General features: G+C 50.2%; 6 protein-coding genes across 6 annotated transcripts; 3 read left to right on the top strand and 3 right to left on the bottom strand.

Moving 5' to 3' along the window:
• Positions 1–195: 195 nt before the first annotated feature.
• PENARI_c004G12009 (uncharacterized protein) lies at positions 196–1203 on the bottom strand (the record flags this gene model as incomplete). The annotated part of the gene is made up of 2 exons (XM_022629484.1): positions 196–839; positions 1017–1203. The coding sequence occupies 2 exons, from the start codon at positions 1201–1203 to the stop codon at positions 196–198; spliced, it is 831 nt and encodes a 276-aa protein (XP_022490798.1).
• A 1339-nt stretch (positions 1204–2542) lies between these two features.
• On the bottom strand, positions 2543–4355 carry PENARI_c004G06417 (translation initiation factor 4B; the record flags this gene model as incomplete). The annotated part of the gene is made up of 6 exons (XM_022629192.1): positions 2543–3552; positions 3605–3895; positions 3947–4021; positions 4144–4188; positions 4239–4292; positions 4352–4355. 6 exons carry the CDS (start codon positions 4353–4355, stop codon positions 2543–2545), a joined length of 1479 nt encoding a protein of 492 aa, XP_022490939.1.
• Positions 4356–5562: 1207 nt separating this feature from the next.
• PENARI_c004G07628 (uncharacterized protein) lies at positions 5563–6342 on the top strand (the record flags this gene model as incomplete). The annotated part of the gene is made up of 4 exons (XM_022629245.1): positions 5563–5641; positions 5711–5824; positions 5874–5990; positions 6050–6342. 4 exons carry the CDS (start codon positions 5563–5565, stop codon positions 6340–6342), a joined length of 603 nt encoding a protein of 200 aa, XP_022491224.1.
• A 724-nt stretch (positions 6343–7066) lies between these two features.
• On the top strand, positions 7067–15897 carry PENARI_c004G11270 (FMP27 family protein; the record flags this gene model as incomplete). The annotated part of the gene is made up of 3 exons (XM_022629444.1): positions 7067–15622; positions 15690–15787; positions 15846–15897. 3 exons carry the CDS (start codon positions 7067–7069, stop codon positions 15895–15897), a joined length of 8706 nt encoding a protein of 2901 aa, XP_022490899.1.
• A 686-nt stretch (positions 15898–16583) lies between these two features.
• PENARI_c004G00561 (basic helix-loop-helix domain-containing protein) lies at positions 16584–17903 on the bottom strand (the record flags this gene model as incomplete). The annotated part of the gene is made up of 3 exons (XM_022628889.1): positions 16584–17023; positions 17081–17558; positions 17613–17903. 3 exons carry the CDS (start codon positions 17901–17903, stop codon positions 16584–16586), a joined length of 1209 nt encoding a protein of 402 aa, XP_022491246.1.
• Positions 17904–19883: 1980 nt separating this feature from the next.
• Positions 19884–21050, top strand: PENARI_c004G05940 (uncharacterized protein; the record flags this gene model as incomplete). The annotated part of the gene is made up of 1 exon (XM_022629168.1): positions 19884–21050. One exon carries the CDS (start codon positions 19884–19886, stop codon positions 21048–21050), a length of 1167 nt encoding a protein of 388 aa, XP_022490854.1.
• Positions 21051–21445: the final 395 nt, after the last annotated feature.

Genomic DNA, 21445 nt, shown 5'->3' with positions numbered 1-21445 from the left:
CCAAAAAAGCCAGCTAAGACCAGAAAACCGATAACCAAACACCAACCCAATAATCCAACAAGGGAATCCCAAATCCCCCAAATCCAAAGGACGCCAGGGTAATCCATCATCAAAAAATCCAATCATATCGTCGTAACGGATAAAATCCAAAGACACACAAATAACAAAAACCCAGTCCAAGTCCTAGGTCCTCCCTCACTGCCGATTAACCAAAGCCCTCAACCGCTCAACCCTAGCCATGGCATTCTCCAACCTCTCAAGCCTGGACCTCTTCTCAACATCCCTCCGCTCGAGCACAGCAACCCTTTCCTCAAGCTTCGCGCGCGCCTTCCGCTCCTGTGCAACCATCTCATTCGCCTGACTGAACAATTGAACCGTCAACTCCTCCAGCTCGGAGCTAGCCTGCGACAACTGGCTTTCGGCGGCTTTGCGCAGACCTTGTTCGCGTTCTAGTGCATCCTGGAGCTCGGAGGTGTTGTCGCTGCTCGCTGGGGAGGCTTGGGCTGGGTGGTTGTGGTTGGGTGGGTTTGGGAGGGTTGGTGTGGCTGGGGGTGGGACTGTTGATGTTGTTGTTGGTGGTGCTGCTGGGGCGCTGGTGGTGCTGGTTGGTGTTGCACTGCTGCGGCGGTAGGGGAGGAGGGAGGTTAAGGTAGCTAGGCGGCTGTGGTAGGTCGCTGTTGTTGGGGAGGTTGTTGGTCGAGGTGGATCTTGCGGTGTGGAATTTGAGGTTGATGTTGAGGGTGGGAGGGAGGCGCTGCTGCGTGGTGTTGAGTAGTTTTGTGTTTGGGATTGCGAACGTAGGCGTCGGATTTCGTCTTCGTATTCGGTGAGTTTTGTTGCTGTCGGGGGCGACGGTCAGTTGGTTTGTTTTGGGGGAGATGGGAAGGAAGTGGAAAGAGAAAAGACGTCTACTCGCCTCTCTCGGGGAGGGTCTTCTATTTTGCCACAGACTGCAGACTGCCTGCCAGGGCAGAGAGGCTGCTGCTCTTAGACTATCGAGGGATCACACTGCTTACCTGTCGCCGAAGCGCGAGCTGTCAACATATGCAGCTGCCCCTCCAACTCCTGGATCCTGTCCTGAGCCCCCGAATCATGGAGCCCTTCACCCCAGCACATGGGACATTGTTTTTCGGATACCGCGACACCCTTCATAGTTCCAACGAGCGTGGTGGTCGTGAGCGTGGAAGTGGTCGTAGCCGACATGACATGGGTTTTACCCCGGGATCAGGGTAAGGTTTAGGGTAACGGGTGGGGAAAGTAGAAGAACAACGGTCAAGGTGAAGTTGAGAGAACAACGAAGCTGAATATGAAGGAGCGAACTGAACTCATAGCCTTGGGCACATGGACAGCCTCCTAGGAATGTCCTTTGAAGGGGCCAACCGGCCACTCTATTTCTTCTTGGCCAATCGCATCACAGTGCCTGTTTCAAGGATAATTTCATTGTTTCATTTGGCTGGTGATCTGCATTTATTGCGTATGCCATGCATGTCCTTACATTCTCTGGATATCAATATTATATACAGTCTTTGCCTGTACAGACCTTGGACTATCCACCTTGGTGGGTCTGTACTCCGTACCTGACTCCAATATATTGACTTCAATATACTCCATAGTATCACTAAAATTAGACTTAATGACAGATCAGAACTATCGAGTCTCAACTTTCAGTGAAACTGCTCAGCCCTGTTTGATACAATGCTAGTCGCGACCGTACGTTACAGAGGCATACGAAAACAAGGCTGTCAATGAAGACTACATTTCATTCTATGCTGGACTCAAGGAGGAAAACAGGGAACGGAGCAAACATGACCATAAAGAAACAACTGGAGATGCAAAAATCCAGTCTAGAGATTTTAAAGCAGTCGAAGAGGAGAGAAGCAGGGAACAGGAATTGATTGTCGTCAGCATTGTGCTCATCAGCGTGCTCATCATGACTATCTCATCTCTCAAGGGCATCTTGATCGCGTGGCCGAGAAGGACCAAAGAGAAGAGCACATCAACACTCCAACTCCCAGATCTGACACGGCAGACAGGTTGACGAGAAAGAAAGAGGACCACCTGTGGTCAATCGAAAAACGGAGAGGAAAAAATGGAAACAGAAGAATGAAAGAAGAATGGAACATGTATTCATTTCGCATCGGCTGTAATGGTCATGGGCAGATCACACGAATCACGCATGGGAATAATAGCTAGATAGCGAACAAGACATAAAAAATGGAACTTTTCGGACTGCCAGATCATCATAGCGAGGACTAGATGTGTATCGAAAATCTAGCCCACGAAAAAGAAAAAGAGATCATGAAACCAAGGAGTAGAGACGTGGCAAGGGCAAAGGCAAGGACAAGGATAAGGAGAGAACAAAGCTCAAACAGAATAGCAACCGTCGCGCACTTCGTATAGCCGGGACAGATGGCAATTATGAGTGACAGACTTACCCAGGTAACACTTTTGGCGTGGAAAACACTGGAAAAATGACTCTGGTTTAATCCATCTGCGTACCGTGGGCATAAGAAACGACGGTCGCTTCGGGGTATCGATAGGTCTATGCGAATCCACGACCAGTCTGTCCACGGCGGGCGTTGCGCTGCTTGCCCACCGTCACCGTGCTCCATCCCTCGTCGTCACCAGCAGGGGCAGCCTCGCCGGCCGGGGCGCGCCAGTTGCCGTTGGTGGTCTCCTTCTCTGCCTCGGCGGGAGCTGCGACCTCTTCGGTCTCCTTGTCGGCGCTCATGCCGCTCTCATCCTCGCCGCTCCGTCGGAGAATCTCAAAGTTACCGCCACCCTTGGGTGTCTCGAGAGCATCCTTGCCGTTGTGGTCCACGGCGGTGGTTGACTTCTCCTCCTTGGCGGCCTTTTGCTTCTCAGCTTTCTCGGCCTTGGCCTTGTCGTCAGCTTCCTTCTTTTGGCGAATGGCAAGCTGGCGTCTCTCCTCCACCTGGCGCTCACGGGTGGCAGTGTCGATGGGGCGAGCGGCACCGAAGGGGCTGGCCTTGGAGTCACCGGTCGAAGCGGGGCTGGCGGTGGTCTCGGTAGGGGTGCTGCGCTTCTGCAGGTTCAGCTTGGGGCGGGTAGCGGGAGCGGCAGGGGTGGCGGAAGGAGAAGCGGGGCTGGTGGGCTCCTTGGGGGTTTCGTCAGGGCGCATTCTGGCGCGCCACTGGTTGTCCATATCGGCGGCAGTGGGTGTGGGCTCCGGGCGAACATGCTCGGGGCGGGGAGGGCGAGAGCCCTCGTCCTGAGAGCGACCCTCACCCCAAGCGGCTTCGTTTCTGCGGAAGCCGGAGTTGGGTCCATCGTTGCTGGTGGGGCGGCCCTCGCGGGGCGGGCCTGCAGGGGGCGAAAGGGGGCCCTTGCGCTCCCAGTTGTTGAAATCACGAGGCTTTCCATCGGACTCGAAGTTGCTGCGACGACCACCGCGGTCGCTGCCGGCATCAGAGGCGGCATCCATGCCACGTCCGAAGCTGGAACGTTCGGGAGCACGGCGCTGAGGCAGGTCGGGGAGAGGGCCACGGCGGGACCAATCGAGGTCCCGTCCTTCCATGCGAGATTCCTTGGCTACATAGCTTGTCAGTTGGACCGTTTGTCGTGGTCTTTCTTGAGAACTTACGAGGCTCGGCAACGCTGGTACGGATGGAGCGTCCTTGGAGGCTGGAACCAGACAGGTCCAAAGCCTTCTGCAGACCCTCAACGGTCTCGAACTCGACGTATCCGAAGCCCTTGGGGGCCTTGGTCAACTTGTCCTCCACAACACGGACATTTGTCACACCACATCCAGCGAAAAGGTCGGAGATATCAGCCTCGGTGGCTTCGAAGGAAAGGTTGCCGACGTGGCAAGTGTAGGGAGGCTGGGTAGGAAGATCGAGAGGCTCCCGGACGGCGTATCCACCACGCTCGCGCTCTGTTCATTGTCAGATCTTACGCTGTATATAAGGTGCAGAGAGCATCATACCAAAGCCACCAGGACCAGAGCCGAACATGTCACCACCAGCGGGGCGGCGGTTGAAACTGGAGGTCAAAGGCTGGGCTGTTCAGATTGTAAGTGATTGTCCAATAGTGGTATAGGCATGCGATATCGGCGTTACATACTGGCTGCACATATTGTTAGTACGGTTCAGCAAATTCAATGGCGGGGGATCTGCAGCTTACATGGAAGGGGCATATCCTCCATCTCATCAGCCCAGGAGCCGAGGCCTATGTCTGTCAGTCACCATGTCTTTCCCTCGAAATTTCCGATCGCTCACTTTCGTCAGCCAAGAAGGCGCCCATGGACATCTTCTGGGACTTCGCTTTAGGAGCTAAGCATATCGAGTTAGCGATCGCCCATGAAGCCTAGGTACAACGGTCTGGAACGAACCCATGATTGCGGTAAGAAAGAAAGAAACGCGCGGGATTTGTGCGCGCTTCTTAGGCGGTAAGGTTGAGAGGGAGGATGAAAAAGAGGAAATTCAAAGACACTTGGTAAGAGACCAAGAGTAAAAATCAGAAGTTGAGTTTAATATCTTCAACCCACAGTGGAAAAGTTGGTAGAGGGGAAGTCGGCTGCGGCATGGAAGTGGACGGGTTACTAAATTTTTAGTGATGACGCTAGCCCAATCAGAGCCGCGAGATCGGTCTATACTGAACACTTCGATATTCTAAGTAACTTACTCTGTAATTAATAGCTCTGGTTTGTTGCGTTTGGCTTGGGTTCTCTAGCTTTGGGCTGTGCCTTGCCCATCGTTTTAATGTTCATCTCTGATCTCCCCACGTTCTCGGCTAAAAATATACTCTTGTGTGAGACAACATAGGTTTGAACACAGGCGAAATTGGTTGGCTGTTTGTCACACTAGATGCTCTTGGATTTAGTTTACTCTAGAACTCGCCTGCAGAACCCAGCAGTCCCACAAGTCGGACTCATAGACTGTGTCGTGTCAATACTGCACTAGCTGTATACTTGCAGGCCTTCTAACACGGTCAGTAACTCACAAATATAAAATACGTCAGTACTTGAGTCGCAGGTACATCTTGAGCTAAAAACCCTTGCATACCACGGCTGATAGACTTGCAGCCAGCCAGAAACCTGGCTTTAGGTTCTATCAAGACGCCTTGACGAAGCTTCATCGCACGATTTGACGTCACGGGGGCTAGAAGCTATGAATGAGCCTTTACGTTGAAAGAAGGTTCTCTTCGGCCAGTAAAAACCAATATCAAGAAGGTTTGAGGGGAAAGCCTGATTGTGGGATAGTCTCGCAGGTGATCACCTACCGCGGAGAGTGTGGGGATATATATCTACTTAGGAACAAGATTTTTGGGAGATCTTCAAGCCCCCACCACATAGTTAACGAGGAATTTGTGATAGCAAATTAACAGCATCCCCTATCCATATTAGTATAATTATTACTGGTGGATTCTCATATCTTCAGTACTGCCCACCTGGTGAAGAGCGAACATTACATAATCAACATACATCACGTGAACGATAGTTTCTATCTTGGCTTCCTGCTTGGATAATGGTAAATAGTTCCCTGTATTATTGAATATCCAAGCGAAAGGAGATTCTGATGCATCACTCGTGTTGATCGCAACATGGGCGACCAAAAGAACAAAGATGGCGACTTCTACTCCAACGCCCTCTTGTCTGCAGCCAAAGTGGGAGCCCTGAGCGGTTAGTATTACCCTTGCCCAGGAAGACAGCCACATGCACCGGAACTTGAATCGCTGACATACAAGATAGGAGGCGCTGGTCTGCTATATGGCGGAGCTGCAGGAGTTATCAGATCGCCCAACCCCGTGGTTCATTCGCTATCATGCGGCATCCATTGGTTTGCATGCGGATCAACCTTCTGGTGTATGTGGAGCCATGCCATCTTGATACAGCTGTCTAACCTTTAATGTAGGGCTTCGAAGCAATATCATCAAGCTTCACTACCAAGATCAATCCTCGCCCAAGGAGCGCACATACGTGAGCGCTCTATGCGGTGGCATCGCAGGCGGAAGTGTAACGAAGCTTATGGGTATCTTCTCCCGCACTGGAAGCATCTCTTGTGGCAAGTTTTCTAACCAAATCATATAGGAGGCCGGCTGGTTCCGGGCGCCATCATTTTCTCGCTACTTGGGTACTGTGGCCAGAGTGTTTTCAACCGAGTCGACGCCTGGCAGATGGCAAATGCAAACAATTCATCCAAGCCCCTCGTACAGCGACTGGCTGAGTCCAAGTGGATTCCTCTGCGGACGCTCTCTGACGAAGAGTACCGGGATATGCTGGGGGAGAAACTGCTGAGCGTGGAGGCTGAGATTGCCTTACTTGATGACAAGATCGCGGAGCTAGAGAAGTCTCGTCCTGTCCTTGCTTCCCCCGCGAAGTAACCCTCCTATCATCCGAGCTCAGCGACTCCTGCGTTACACTGTTCACGGACTATTCGGGCAATGGGTGGACTGCAGTGCACGGACAATCTTCCAAGGTTGGGACCCTGAAGCATTGTACGTGTCAGCTCGTAACTGTTCGTGTGAAAGATGAGATATGAGAGGGAAAATGTATATTTTTGTAAGATATCAAAAGAGTGCCAAGCTTAATAGAGAGAAATGACAAAATGATCTCCGCTGACTGAAATCTTGGGTCGCGTGTCGATCGTGAACCACTAAAAAAGGAGAACTCCATTGTTCTGCATGAAATCAGCCTCCAACCATACCATATAAGCGAGATATGCAATAACAGGGATATAGGGAGGCACATAGTAACGTTACTAGTAAAGAACAAAGGCGATAATCCGGTTGGAGGGGACTAATTAGTGTTCCGCTTTTTTTGGCCAGTTCCTCCCGACCTGTCCGGTAGCCCACCACCTGTCACTTTCTCCATATCCCCCGGCATGATTCCTCAACACTTTACCTCTCTTCAGTTTGGTGTGCAGTTCCTACTGAGACTTTGATGAAGGTCACTGTCCTGGAATTTGGAATCTGTGATTCCGCCCAGACAGACAGTAGTGATTGGAGGATCTAAGTAACCGATACAATTGAACTTGACCGCGATACCCTCAATGTGCGACTCGAGATTGCCTGCCTGAGATCAGCCCCCTGCTGGTCGCGACCCGCGATGACCCTCTTTAACCCAACCTCGATCCTCGTGGGGTTTCTGCTCCTTTACCTCTCGTCCTTTTTCATCTTCGCCATCGTCCGGATCGCGACGGGAATATCCATTCAACGGATTGGTTACTTCTCACTACGTCGGATCGCATACACGCCGAAGGAAGGACTACATATTGAAATCCGCGGCCTCGGATTCTCGCTACACCCCCCGTCATTCGCCCAGCCAACATGGATCAGCATTCGATTGACGGATTTGAAGGTCACGGTGGACTCTTCGACTCTAGGGAAAGGAAAAAGCGAGGCGCCCCAGGGCATTTTGGAGTCTCCCGGCCCCTCCAGCCCGTCCGAAGACCGTGCCACGCCTGATTTGAGCGAGAGAAGCGGGAGAAGCAAAACATGGAGGACCTTGACGCGAATTAAGGAGCGCCTGAAGCGGCTGCACCGGCAAATCAATTGGTTGGCCTTGGTGGACTTGACTGCTATCAATACAACAGTGCATTTCGTCGAAGCTGGCCAGATCCAGGTGGGATCGCTTTCACTCTCGGTCGACACTCGGAGTAAAATGGTGGAACGGGGCAAGCTATTTCGTCGCAAGAAGGATATGTCGCGAGAACAACGCCCGGCCGAATGGATAATGAACGTGCAGAATGTTTTACTCAATGTCGACGGTCGAGAGCCAATTGAAGTGTTGGATAATGTGGGCGTGAACCTCCATGGTCTTCTCTACAAGGACTTGGACGGGCTCAGGGATGCATCGGTGGCCTTGAAGATTGGACGGATGCATGTACCATACGACGATCTTCGCACCATGTTGCAACGCATCAAACCGGCCCAGAAATCCGCAACAGGACCCACAAGCGTGGAAACCGATGACGAGATGTCATTTGCCGACTTTGTGGAGGAGCTTGACAAGCCTGGAAGCCGGGATGACTCCATTGTTCAGACTGTGGCAGATTCCAAGGAGTTTGCAAGCTCCCTGCTTCGTGGTATTCAGGAGATCCAGATCGCTCTGAGTTTCTTCCGAGTCTCACAGAGCATCCAGTCTCTGTCCGCAGGCCAAACCCCGGTTTATCTGAATGTGGTTTCTCACGAGCTTGGAATCGATCTTCATCGGATGGACCAAAAGAGTCCAGAGCATCGCATGTATTTCCAGCGAAACGATATCGCCCACCAAGCTCTTCTTGCTGCAATCTCTCTTTCAGTCAGCTTAGACGACGGGTCGGGCGAGACGGATAATATTCTATACATCCCCATGGCTACGACGACCATCAAGACAACGTTACCATCGAAGACAGTGAACGCCTTTGACGACAAGAATGCCGAAGAGCGGAACACGAATGTCCTATTCGCAAATTTGGTTGTCACATCACCCTCCGTCGACCTCCAGCCGAAACACGGTTCCAGGCTTCTAAAGCTGGTCCAGAGCCGAGCCTCATCTCCCCGAGGGAAGAAGCGAGATAACCATCATTTGATTTCTCGGTTGCTTCCGAAGGCAAGCATCAAATTATCAGTTCACGAGCCTGTGGTCCGGTTCGTTTTGCCGATTGAAAAAGAGTCTGGTACTCCCGATGACTACAACCTTCTTATTTCCTCGATCTCCTCCATTTCGCTCGATATCGAATCCTCCCATTCTTCCGAAGGAGGTGCTCACTATTCCCTTTCTTCCGTGTACCGAGTTGCCTCCCATAAGTTTTACTACCAGACTCCGGCGGGCAACAAACACAACCTGCTTACAAACGAGAACATGGAGCTAAAGGCCCATCTGAACGCCACCCCAGAGGTCTGTGTGATTGCTTCAGGAAGCCTGAACGAGTGCTCAGTACACATGATCGACGGTGAGGTGAACCGTGGCATCCGCGAAGTTTTGCAGCAGTTCATAACTCAGATGCAATCGTCAAAGAGAGTCCCAATGCCAACAAACGAACGAAAAGCAAGTCCATTGAGACGTGTGCCCGCTTGGCTGCTCCAGTTCCAGTTTGAAGCCACAGGATTTAGCGTGGAGATTGCTGGAGTGGACAGCACGGTTTCTGATATCTCCCGCGGTGTTTCTTTCCAATTGCAAACATGGACTGCAGACTACAAAGCCCAAAAAATCGAGTCAAATGTTGGAAGCATCTCTAGACGACGTACTCCAAGCCATTCTACCATCGGCGATGAGTCCCCCTTTCGATTCCCGCCTACCTCACCCCCTAAGAGCACTCAACGCGGTGCTGCGGATGGTCGACGACTGGCGATTCACGCTCGTGGGTTCGACGGCTTCGTCATTGAATCAGAAGATTATCTTGAACCCGAGCCGTTCTTTTCCCTACCTCGATTTGAGATCGCAATAAGCACCAGTAGTGATCGTCTCGGACCGGTTCTGCACGTCACATCTGTCTTCAAGGGCATCTACCTGCAATACTCATTGTACCGGTTCTACTGTCTTGGCGTTGCAGTCTCGGTCATCCAAGATGTGCTCACGCCTCTGCCAGACAAGTATGCAGACTTAACCCTTGGCAAATCTAGGGGACATGCCAGCATATCCATGCCACCCCCTCCAGCTTATAAATGGTCACCCAGAAAGGAGTTGATCACGTATGACGTCAAGGCAACAGTTGTTCAGCTCAAGGCGAACTTGCCCAATGATCCGCAAATGATGGTCCAGATCTATGGACTCGCGGGTGCTTCCCAGCGTCTTTCGACTCCTTATGTCAGGGCCAATCTTGTTCGCTTGCATGCAGAGGCCCCGAAGCTCAAGGGTATCTGGACGCGAATTGGCAGTATGAACAATGTCAGACTCGATTTCCGCACAAAGAAAATGAAGCATGGTAACGAACTGGTCGAAGAAAAGTCTATCGATTTGTGGACGGACTTTATCCGACTGGGCGTGCCTCATCACATGGTCATGCACCGCATCTTCGATAACCTGATCAACACATCCAAGGCCTTCAAACAGTTGCGCCATCGCTTCAAGAACCGCTGCAGAGACTTTGTGTCCGAGAGAGAACCAGAAGCACCGAAGAAGGTTCCAAGAATTTCCCTGCGAAGTAAAGCACTTCTGTTTGAGCTGGAAGACGACGGCTTTGAATGGAAACTGGGTTGCATCTATCGGGTTGGTCTAATTGAGCAGGCTCAACGGCTAGCCCGGGCGGATGCATTCAATTTGAAAGCCCAGAAAGTCAGAGACTGCGATCAACGGCGCGCCACGTCCCGGCTACGAGCCAAATCGAGCAGTCGGACGCTGCGCAGTGAGCGAACCAGCCAAGATACCAGGCGAAGCAGAAGCGCCGAACCACGACCCAGACCCGGCACGCAGGAGCGTGGTAGAGGTCGGAAATATCGATACGACACCGAGGGTGCGACTTGTCTTTCATCAGAACAAAAAATCTCCACGGATTCTGCCTGGGGCCGACTCCAGCAATATAATGCCCAGGTCTGGAAAGAAAAGATTGACGCAGCGCTCAAGTTCCAGGGCACTTCTATCAAAGAAGTCAGAAATCTCTTTTGTGGTGCAGATGAGCCTCCTGCCGATATCAAGGAGACTGAGACTATCCTTGCCATTCCAAACAGACCTGGCCTGATGTCAGCTCTGATCAGTGATGTCAATCTTGTCATTGACAAGCCCTCATTCGCTATTGATGAGTTCCCGGCCTTTATCAACCGAATCGGAAAGGGAATGCCCATGTCCATGCAATACGGTCTGCTTATTCCTATGAGCTTTAATCTGGAAGTGGGCGAGGCTCGTGTCAATTTGCGAGACTATCCCCTGGATCTGTTGCACATTCCAGCCTTACGCCCAGGACAGTCGCCGAGACTTCCCAGTTGGTCCTTGCGGACAGACTTTGTCATTGCCGAAGAATGGCGCAACCACGAATCTGCAAGACAGGTGGAGGTTGAACTTGTGCCTGCCTCTGAAGGAGCCGACGGAGCTACCCGGAAGCCGTATAAGATTCCTGTCTGGCGTTCCGTCACTCCGGTCAAGACTTACTCTGACCCCGTCATTGAGATCAACACAAGCTTGCCGACAAGCATTTCGTGGGGTGTTTCATACCAACCTGTCATTCAAGATATGATGAAGATCATCGAAGGCTTCACTAAGCCTGAGATTGATCCTTCTGAACGGGTTGGCTTCTGGGACAAGATCCGGCTTAGCTTCCACTCCCGAATTAGGGTGATTTGGAAGGAAGACGGCGATGTTCATCTACGCCTCAAGGGTTCCCGTGACCCGTATGTGGTGACAGGCTTTGGAAGTGGATTTGTCATGTGCTGGCGAAGAGATGTCAAATTGGACATCAATACCAGTGATAATCCCATGGAGTTTATGAGTGTCACCAGTGGAGAATATGTGCTCGCTATCCCCGACTACAGTACCGAAGCACGTTGGGCAAATGAGGCGACCACAGAAGAACTACTGGAAGACAGTTCTGCTTCCAGTGAACAGAAGAATGCCGCTCACTTCAAGAAAGTTGTCATGAAACTATCCGGCGACGTCAAATGGGCAACTGGCTTGGTCTTTGAACGCGACGTTGACAATGATTCACGATCCTTCTCCTTCAAGCCGCATTACGAGGTTGTCCTCAAGAACCCTAAATACATCGACCTAGAACAGCGCTCAAACTATGATGCCTACCGCGGCTTCCGCAGTGACCACATCCATCTGTCTGTTTCAGTCATTGCACCGCAAAGCAGAAACTGGTCTGTCGATACTGTTCAGCCATCTTCGAGCTACAACACCGTCCATCTTACCCCACGATTCTTTACACACTTTTTCAATTGGTGGTCTCTTTTCTCGGGTGTGATGTCGCTTCCTGTTCGCCAGGGACCGCTCTGGCCAGGAATCACAAAGACGAGCAAGAAGTTCAATCGTCACTTGGCAACTGTCAAATACAAACTTCTGCTTGCGCCCCTGTTTGTGGCTCACATATACAAACACAAGGACCGCGAAGACTACGCAGAAGACGTTGTAACGGCTACAGGTCTCAAGGTTCGACTTGATTGCCTGAAGCTTGACATTCACCAGCGACGTGAACAGATCAAAACTCAAGCCCGTGGTCGCTCAAAGCAGACCCGCACCAGTGCGATGCGCATCAACCAAGCTCAGATTGATCTTCAGTCTGCGGACTTCCGCGCTGTGTCTGCCACTATTGAGGGAACAACAGCGGAGGACATCGAGCGCAACAAGGACGATATTATTTCTTCCTTCCAGCAGCCAGTTCCATCAGTTGATCTATCTCGATTTACTATCCCCGATCACAACCTGGACTGGGTTGACATGGATGACTTCGTGGAACCAGACTGGATTCTCCCACAGGAATCAAATCCTCGCACCCACATCTTGCCGCTCGCCTTTACTCCGCGCTTCACGTACTTCCGCAACACAGATCATGGTGATGTAGGACCCGAAGAAACGGGCTACAGTACCTTTGGAGATGAACCAACCCACGAATGTGTCATGTCCGAAACGAACGATCCTCGCCGCGTCCAGATCGAATTGGTCAAGGATCGTCTCGCCACAGTTGAAGCTCAAACTCGCAACTTTGAACATACTATCGGAGAGCTAGAACTCAAGCTCATGAAGGACGTGGAACACGATCCGAGTCTTAAGGAGGAGCATGAAATGTTCCTTCGCCAAGCCCAATCTCTGGCTAGACGGCGCAAGTTCTTGACTTCAACTCTCAATCGTCTCGAGAGACACCTTACACGCGATGAGCGGTCAGCCAACAGCAATAGCAATATGCTTGGCAACAACGTGGTGCCTAGCAGCGCGTCTTTCCAGACTGGGCGAACAGGACGGGATGCCGACTCCACGATTGATGGCCGTTCTTCAGGCCTGGATGGAATCTACGCCTCGGGCAACGATGAGTTCTCTAGTGATTTCAACAATCGTTTCATGATCCACAATGTGCAGCTTAAGTGGAACAACTCGCTCCGGAATATCATCTTGCGGTACAGCCATCAAGTGAGTCAGCGGCGTGGATTCGTGTACTACATGTCTCGGCGCGCTGTCAAGTTCATTCTCGACATTGTGGAAGAACAGAACAAAAATAAGCGCAAGCAGCCAAAAATGTCTAAGACGCAAACTCGGAGCGAATACAACGACGAAGAAGAAGATGTGGATGATCGCATCGAACAGTTGCTGAACGACGCCAAGCGCTATGTCAATGTCGAAGAGACTGATCCACCCGACTCGAACGCTCAATCGCCTTCCAACTCGGACAATTCGAGTGAGAATATTGCACCGGAATTCACCCCCCAGAACAGTTACCACTTGCGTCTTATTGCGCCTCAAATCCAGCTTCTCAGCGAAAAGAACAGGAAATCGGTCTTGCTCGTGGCCGCCAAAGGCATGGAGCTCAAGGTCGTTTCCATCATGGACAAAGAACGTGTTTCCGATGATGTGAGCGGCTTGGTGCAGCGCCGTTTCTCCTTGGAAATGGATGGTGCCCAATTCTTCGTTGCCACTCAGAAGAACTTGATGACCAACTTGCAGTTCTACGCTGGCAACAAGTATGGAAATGCACCGGGATCAGCGTGGCCCCCGTGGTTGACACTTGAAGCCATGTTCGATTTCGAGTTGAATCCATTTGGATTCTCTCGTATCGTGCAGAAGACATCTGCTACCTTGCGCTACGACAAGTACAACAATCTGCGCCTCAAGTATAACGAAGAGGTTGCCAAGGGACAAGGGCCACACACTGATGATCAAGAAGATCGGATCGACACGATCAGCGTGGACTTCCCTCATTTCCGTGCGATTTGCGATTCTGCAGAGTATTATTCCATGTACATCATTGTGCTGGATCTCATGCTCTACAGCGAGCCACTTGAGAAGGTCCGGAACGAGCGCCTCGAGAGGATCATGCTCACTTCCGACTTCAGTGATCTTCGCGGTGCCCCCGAGATGGTCTTCAAGCTTCAAGCACGCATTCGTCAATTGGAAGAGATCAAGGAATATTTCCAGATCAATGCCAAGTTCCTGGACAAACAGGGCTGGGAAGATCGGTTGACTCTCGAACGCGACCTATCTGAATGCGAGGACGAGCTGTTCTTCATGATGAAGGCAATAACCACTTCTCAACGGCGGATGGAACCGAGCTCCTCTAGGGCAAATGGCGTCAATGGCGTCCTGCGTTGGAGCATATCCGCCAGTGAAGTCGTGTGGCACCTGATGAAGGAGGCTACCGAGCCGTTGATTGAGTTCCAGCTGCGAAATGCCACGTATGAACGAACTGACAATACCGATGGCTCGAACCACAATTTGGTTGCCATCGAGCGCCTATTCGGATTGAACTTGCTTCCCGATGCTATCTATCCCCAGATTATTGCACCGTATCTCGATGGAGCTCGCACCTTGGATGACTTCATGCTGCGCGTTAAATGGCACATGCTTGAGGCTGTGGCTGGTATTCCCGTGGTTGATAACTTTGAAGTGGCATTGTTCCCGCTGAAGGTTCAGCTCGAACGTGAGCTTGGTCAGAGAGTCTTTGAATACATCTTCCCTAATGTGGGCTCTACTGCCTTTGAGAATGGTGGCTTCTCGCCTTTCATGATCAAGAATATGAAGCCGGTTGATGGGTCTGATGAGGAAGATGATGACGAGGCTTCCAGCGGAACGCCTCTCACTCGCTCGACCAGTATCGATGGAGCGGATACTTCGTCTATGGACAGCCTCGCCATTTCCAAGGGACCTGGCGCTATCGAGCTGAGACTTCAGCCTACGCTCTCACTTTCGGATGAGGCTAAGTCGCGCGGTCATCGCTCCGATCATGTTAAGGGTCTTGCAATGACACCAATTAACAAAGACAACAATCGACTTGGTGTATCTGACACTGCGCGCCAAAATGGCCGTCCTTCGACCACTGGTGGTCTCAGCAAGAAGAAATCTGCCGACAGCATTCGCATGTTGACGAAGCAGGCCACGGAAAGATCTCTGTCGTCTCACAGTGCTGGCGAAGAAAATCGCAAGAAGTTCGGAATAGGCAAGGGATCCAACAAGAATGGCAAGTCTAAGGAGCCCACCGACGACCTGTCCCAGATGATCTCCCGCGCCTCCAATTACATGACCCTTGCCCATGTCAAGGTCAACGATGTGGTTCTCTGCATGAGCTACAAGGGCAAAGGCGAACACAATCTCGAGGATCTGCATGATTTTGTCTTCCGCCTTCCAGTCCTCGAATACAGTAACAAGACATGGTCGAATCTGGATCTGGCCCTGCGTCTAAAGAAGGATGTCATCAAGGCTCTCATCTCGCACGCCCCTGCTATTCTTGGAAACAAGTTCTCTCATCACCGCCCCTCCAAGCAGCAACAAAAGCGTTTCCGAGAACAAGCGTCTTCTTCTCAACTCTTGCCGAATGCGTCTAGCATTATGAACCAGTCCAATAGCAGAGCCCATAGCCTGGCGAGCTATGACTCCAACAGCGAATACTCTGAGTCACGGTCGCGGAAGTCTATGCAATCCAATGCTTCCCCGTTGGCTAGATCTATATCATTGAGTTCAGACACTCGTGATACGCAGGATACTGAGACTCCTATCCATGACTCCCGTTCAGCCAATGAAGTGGATGTGGATTCTCGCTGGGAGGTTCGTACACCTTTCGTCCTGTTTGATATTAAAGAGCACACTTGCATACTAACACATACTTCTATAGGCATCGCGTCGATTTGTTAACCCTCCCCCTCCAGAGAGGCCCATGACCTCAGGTCACTTGTCTGTAACCGGATCCAACAAGAATGATCAGGATGATAGGTACGATCTCCAAATCCTTCCATTGCTCCTAAAACCACGAAACTAACAATCCCAACAGCAACATCAAAACACTCCGCAGCATCGGCCGAAAATTGACTTTCCGAAAGTGAATGCCCCAGTCGCGCTGAACAATCACTGCAAACCTCCTTCTTTTCTTCCTTCCTACTTTGCCTAATCCTCTACGCCCTTTTAAAATCCCATCAGCAATCCTACTTTGTACAACACCAACCACCACCTTATTTTCTCCAGGCCCCTCGTGTCTCACTTAGATACCCCTCTACTGCAGCAGGCCGTACATAGGCGTTGATTCATGTTTCTATATGTTTTTTTTTTAAATTTCGGTGTGTGTATGGCGGGGGAAGTTTTCGTTTTCTTTTTTCTCTTTTTGATTACCCGGACTGTTCGAAGACACTTGCATAGAGGCGATAGGGGTCATTTCTTTCTTTTTATATTTAACCTTTTTTTAAAGATAACTTATCTGTTCAACACTTTTTAACTTTGCTAGGCCTAAACGGGCTGCTCTTGATAGTTCATATGATATCTTTGGCCGTCGGGTCTTTTCTGAAACTGATATCGAAATCTATCAATTCTTGTGACCTTTTTTGGATGTATACAATAGCCCGAACATACAGGTGTTACTCGCAGAATCAACCTTAAGACCAACAACTTCAGCCACTAATAATGGATATCGATATACCACACATGACAAAACCATCGCTAAGTTAGCTCTTGGGAATAAAACTTATATAACAGAAAAAGTAACTCCACCATCGTGAAACAAATAACACATCACAACTCATACAGAGACATCCGACCCAGCCACACCAAGCCTATTTATACGCTCAGTCTTCTCATCAAGAGTGGCACGCAACATCTTAATATAATCAGCCGCAATCTCCATAACGTCAGCCTTCGTCTGCTCCGCAGACGGTGCCTTTTCCTTTTTCTTCGTAGAACTCGAATTAGAAATAGCAGTCAAGGCCAGCCCCAACGCTTTATTTCTTTCATCGACAAATTCCGCCGGAATGAGAGCTTCCATCTCTTTGATTGCGGCATTGAACTTGTCTCGACGGTTCCGTTCGGCCAGCCTGTGGTACGTACGTTTTTGGTTGAGATTATCTCTTGTTACTTGGATGGGGTATTTGACGCCTGGGGGTAATGTGCCGTCTTGGATGTGTTGGTAGTTTGATTTTGTTGCGAGGTTGTGGTTGTGGGTTGAGAGATCGGGGGAAGTTGCTATTCATAAGGTCAATAAGAAAGGTTATGTATACGGATTGTTAATGGCTAACTTACCATTCTGCTGGTTGAGAAATGGGATAACAGGACTGACCTTGGGTCGCAAATCTAGGGTAGCCGTTGGGTGCCAGTTGCGTCGCTTCCAGGTCGTAGTGGAATTCTTGCGTGCAATTGCCCCTTTGGGAATTGGTGAAGCTGGACATGGTGACGCGAGGCTGGGTTGACTTGGACTGGGCGCTAAGCTGAATGGTGGCTTTCCGGTGGAGATGGATGAGCTTGGCGCCACTTTCTTTGTCGTGGAGCTGTGAGCGTAGGGCTCTGTGGGATGGGGAGATGCAGTCAATCCCTGTGGGTTGCTGTTGTGCTTGGGCTCTACAGAGTCTTGGCTAACAGGCGATGCAGTACTTTGCGCCTGGATCGATTGGAAAGTGTGCGTGGGCGCCATTGGGGTTGGTTGGGAATCTTTGGAATTCTCGTTTGGTAGATGCCAACTATCTCCAGTACTTTCCATGCCAGCTAGCGTAGAAGAGGAAACCTAGTCGGTGTATTAGTGTGATGTTAAGCAAGCGCCAAGTGATGTTTGAAATACCTCATTTACCGAATTCCATAGGTAAGGACACCCGTCTTTCTCATCCCAGTGAAAATCCATGAAATCATTTTCGTTGCCATTGATCGTGGAAGAGCTCTTTGACTGTGTTCTCAGAGAAGGATCGGTGCCCCAGAATACTGGGGTTGAGGGAAGACTCGTTGGAGTGGACGAGGCAGAGTCGACATCAAGTTGACCCTGGATAATATCTACTACTGACAGATTGCAGTCTGGCATTTGTTTATACGATTGAACCATGTCAGCGAACTCATTTTCGACCGAAGCCGAAACCATGGCATGCCGATCGAATTCCGACATCAAATCCGAACAATTGTTTCGCCAAAGGGGTAGGTAGAAGTGAGTGCCTAGGAAGAAAGGCGATTGCAAACGCAAAGTGATGGGAAAGCGAGAGGTGGTAGAGAGTATTACAGGAGAGTGAAATGGTACAAATTAAAACAAAAACTCTCACCAATGGTGGTCACGCGAGCTTATACTGCTTATATATGGCGCGATCGGAGGAAGTCATGGCCTTACGAATCTTTGATAGGTCGTCGGAAGCGAAGCTATAGTGGCCATGATAGCTTTACGTATGTGCATACATTGGAAACATCAGTTGCCCCGCAGAATAACTGTGGATTGACATGCTTTACGACCAAGTAGCTCGAACCGTGGAACACTAAGAATTAGCCTCGAGGCGATATGTCCCAAAGTTACAGGGATTGTCTGGAACTATCGCGTAGGAGTCTAGAACGGGGACAGACTTTGCAGATAATGTCTCCATTTCTGCATACAATATAACCCGGTTATATGTAGGGACCGGCAATCAAAACGCAGATAAAGGCCGGTGCTGCAGTATGTAGTGGTATAGAGACTCCTGAATAATATAGGCTAAATTCCGGCGTGTCGTCGTGATCCACAGTCAATTTTGTTATTTTCTCCCGCTTATACCCGAGGTATGTCACTTGTCTGGACTCATTGGTTCATTTGTTGCGCTAGAATTAGAGTACTTCACCTGTGGAAACATTGCTTTTACATGCACAGTTCCTGTAAGTAACATACGATAAATGCCCCGAAAGGAGGGTGCGGGGTTTCCGTACGCGGGAAGAATGAAATTAATTAATGCAGCAAATTCCCTCGCGTCCTTAGCCCGGATACAGAAGGTGATCGCGATTGTTAGAACGACAGATTTTCCTTAGCGCCCGAGTAGATGGCACAGTGGCGCGCCTGCGCAGCCCGCCGACTGTTGTAAGCACGCAAACCGTCAGTCGGAAATTCCGCGGAAATTGGGAGAGACCAAATACGTACATATTCGGGTACTTGAACCCTTAAAATCCACCGCTCAGGCCCTTGGATGGTACATAAATTGAGTTTATGCTTATTCGGATCTTTCCCTCCCGTGTGCTCGGATACATAGATCTTATCTTGGCTATTTCCAGGCTACCATATAACTCTGGTGTAACGTCCACGGATTCTCACTTTATTTTCCAACACCGTTGACCTATTCAAGAAACGGCCCCTTCCCGACCCACGGTAGACTAAAGCCAAGTACCGTCCCCACCTCGCCCCCGCCCATCTAGTGCTTATCCAACTGCCAATAATTTTGTCTAGATGACACTCGTGCTAGTCTGGAGTGTGGATGTTAATGTGACAGACCTCAAGCCGAGTCGATCACCTTACAAAGTGAGTCTGCTGACTGTCTCTCGTAACAAAAACGCAACATGTATACGCCACCTATCGTTACTCCGTACTTTCTGGCGCTTCGTGTCCAATTTTCGCCAAGGCACTGGGAAGATTAAGCCACCTGAAACAGACTCCGATTGGCACAGCTTCTTTGGAAGATCTCCGGTGTATCGAAAGCGATGCGTGAAAAACTTTTCTTTTCTAAAACTCGTTCTAGAACAAGGCATGTAATTTGGATGCGTATTGGTAGATACCTAACCCTATATAGTTAGTAATGAGCACAATAGAAACAGCATGAATCATGACAATCGTGGTTATCCTGAACACTGTGAATTCACACGCAAGCATCTAATTTGTATCTGAGCTTTAGTTCCTGGATCCCACGAAGAGGACCGGCAAGTGCGATTTTTGCTTCTATTACACAAATCCCCATAGTGTCTGTCAATCCCAATTTCAATTCCGCTGCGACTTCACCTCCCTGATACCGCAATCTTCTCAAGGGAAATGGCAGATCCAAATCTATGGCTTAACCTGATCATTTCATTTGCTCTGGTGTTAATTGGAGGAGCATTTTCAGGCTTGACGATTGCATTGATGACCCAAGATGAAGTCCATCTCCAAGTCCTCGCAGTCTCTGGTGAAATATCCGATCAAAAAAATGCCAGCAAGGTCCTCGCTCTCTTGAAACAAGGGAAACATTGGATTCTCGTGGCTCTACTCCTGGGTAATACAATTACAAATGAGGCTTTACCCGTCGTGTTAGGTGAAATCCTTGGTGGAGGGTTAGTAGCGGTAGTGGGTAGTACCGTGCTGATCGTGATATTCGGCGAAATCATACCGCAATCTATTTGTGCCCGCCACGCACTCAGAGTCGGTGCTTGGATGGTATCATGTGTCTCAATTTTCATGTATATTATCTCTCCAATCGCGTGGCCTATTGCAAAGTTACTCGACATCCTCGTTGGACACAACCACGGCACGATATATAAGAAGTCGGAACTGATGGCCCTCTTTTCTTTTCACAAAACATTGGGCAAACTCGAAGACCGACTCAACTCGGATGAAGTTAAGATCGTTCATGGCGCTCTTGGGATGAAGGAGAGATCTGCAGCTTGCATTATGACGCCCATCAAAGATGTCTTCTCTCTGTCCGCCGACGCCGTCTTGGACAAGTACACCATGGACCGGATTCACGTCCAGGGATACTCCCGGATCCCTGTGCATGCTCCTGACAACCGAGGGAATATTGTCGGTTTATTCCTCGTGACAGCATTGACCAAGTATAACCCCAAATCTTGCAAACGAGTGCGCGATTTTACTCTGGCTCCGGCTCGGGTGGTACATTCAAGTACGAATTGCTTGAGTATTTTGAATATGTTCCGGCAGGGGGTGTACTATATGGTTCTTGTCTCTGATAGCCGAAAGAATCCAGACCGAGTCGTTGGAATCCTCACCCGAGAGGATGCCGTTGAAGACTTGATCGGAGAAGAAATCTTGGACGAGTATGACGATCTGCAGAAGAATGAGCAGAGAGCGACTCAGCGGAATCGTTTCCCTCTCCATCATGTTCCTTCCCGGAAGGTCATTGAACGGTCTCCTACATATGCAGTCTCAGCTTCGGAAGGGAAACCGATCAATTTGGAAGCAGGGGAAACTGCCGTCTTTCACAAATTCGGCTCTGTGGATCGGTTCAGTGCTGCGGATCAATGGAGGTCTATTCAGCATGTGATCTCTATATCTGAAGTACCCGTAGAGAGTTGAGCCCTGTACCAAGTCAACACGATAACAGCTTGCCAGTCGGCACAGCGCACACCCTTGGGCTCTCGACGTCCCGAATCCCACAAAGAGAGCCTCGAAGGCTCGTTACCTGCTTGACAAAGCACTCGCACTTCTCTAACCAATTTGGAGGAGCTTCACTCAGCCAGTGCATCAGTGTCACGCACCAGGCTGCGAAGAAACTCGCATGGATGTCAGAATCACACCCAAGCATCCACTCAACATGGTGCACAGCACAAAGTCAAAGCGAGAGATCTCCAACGCCAACGCCAATGCTAAAGACCAAACGGGGGTCAAAGCGGAGAGAGATTAGCCTGAAACAGGTTTCCTGCGCCATGGGGGTCAAAGATCAACTAGCGTGTGGATCAAGTTAATATGCT

This window comes from Penicillium arizonense, assembly GCF_001773325.1.
Source record: "Penicillium arizonense strain CBS 141311 chromosome Unknown PENARI_contig004, whole genome shotgun sequence".
Taxonomy (NCBI): Eukaryota; Fungi; Ascomycota; class Eurotiomycetes; order Eurotiales; family Aspergillaceae; genus Penicillium; species Penicillium arizonense.
Note: the sequence above shows the minus strand (reverse complement) of the source record. Positions and strands in the feature narration are given on the sequence as shown.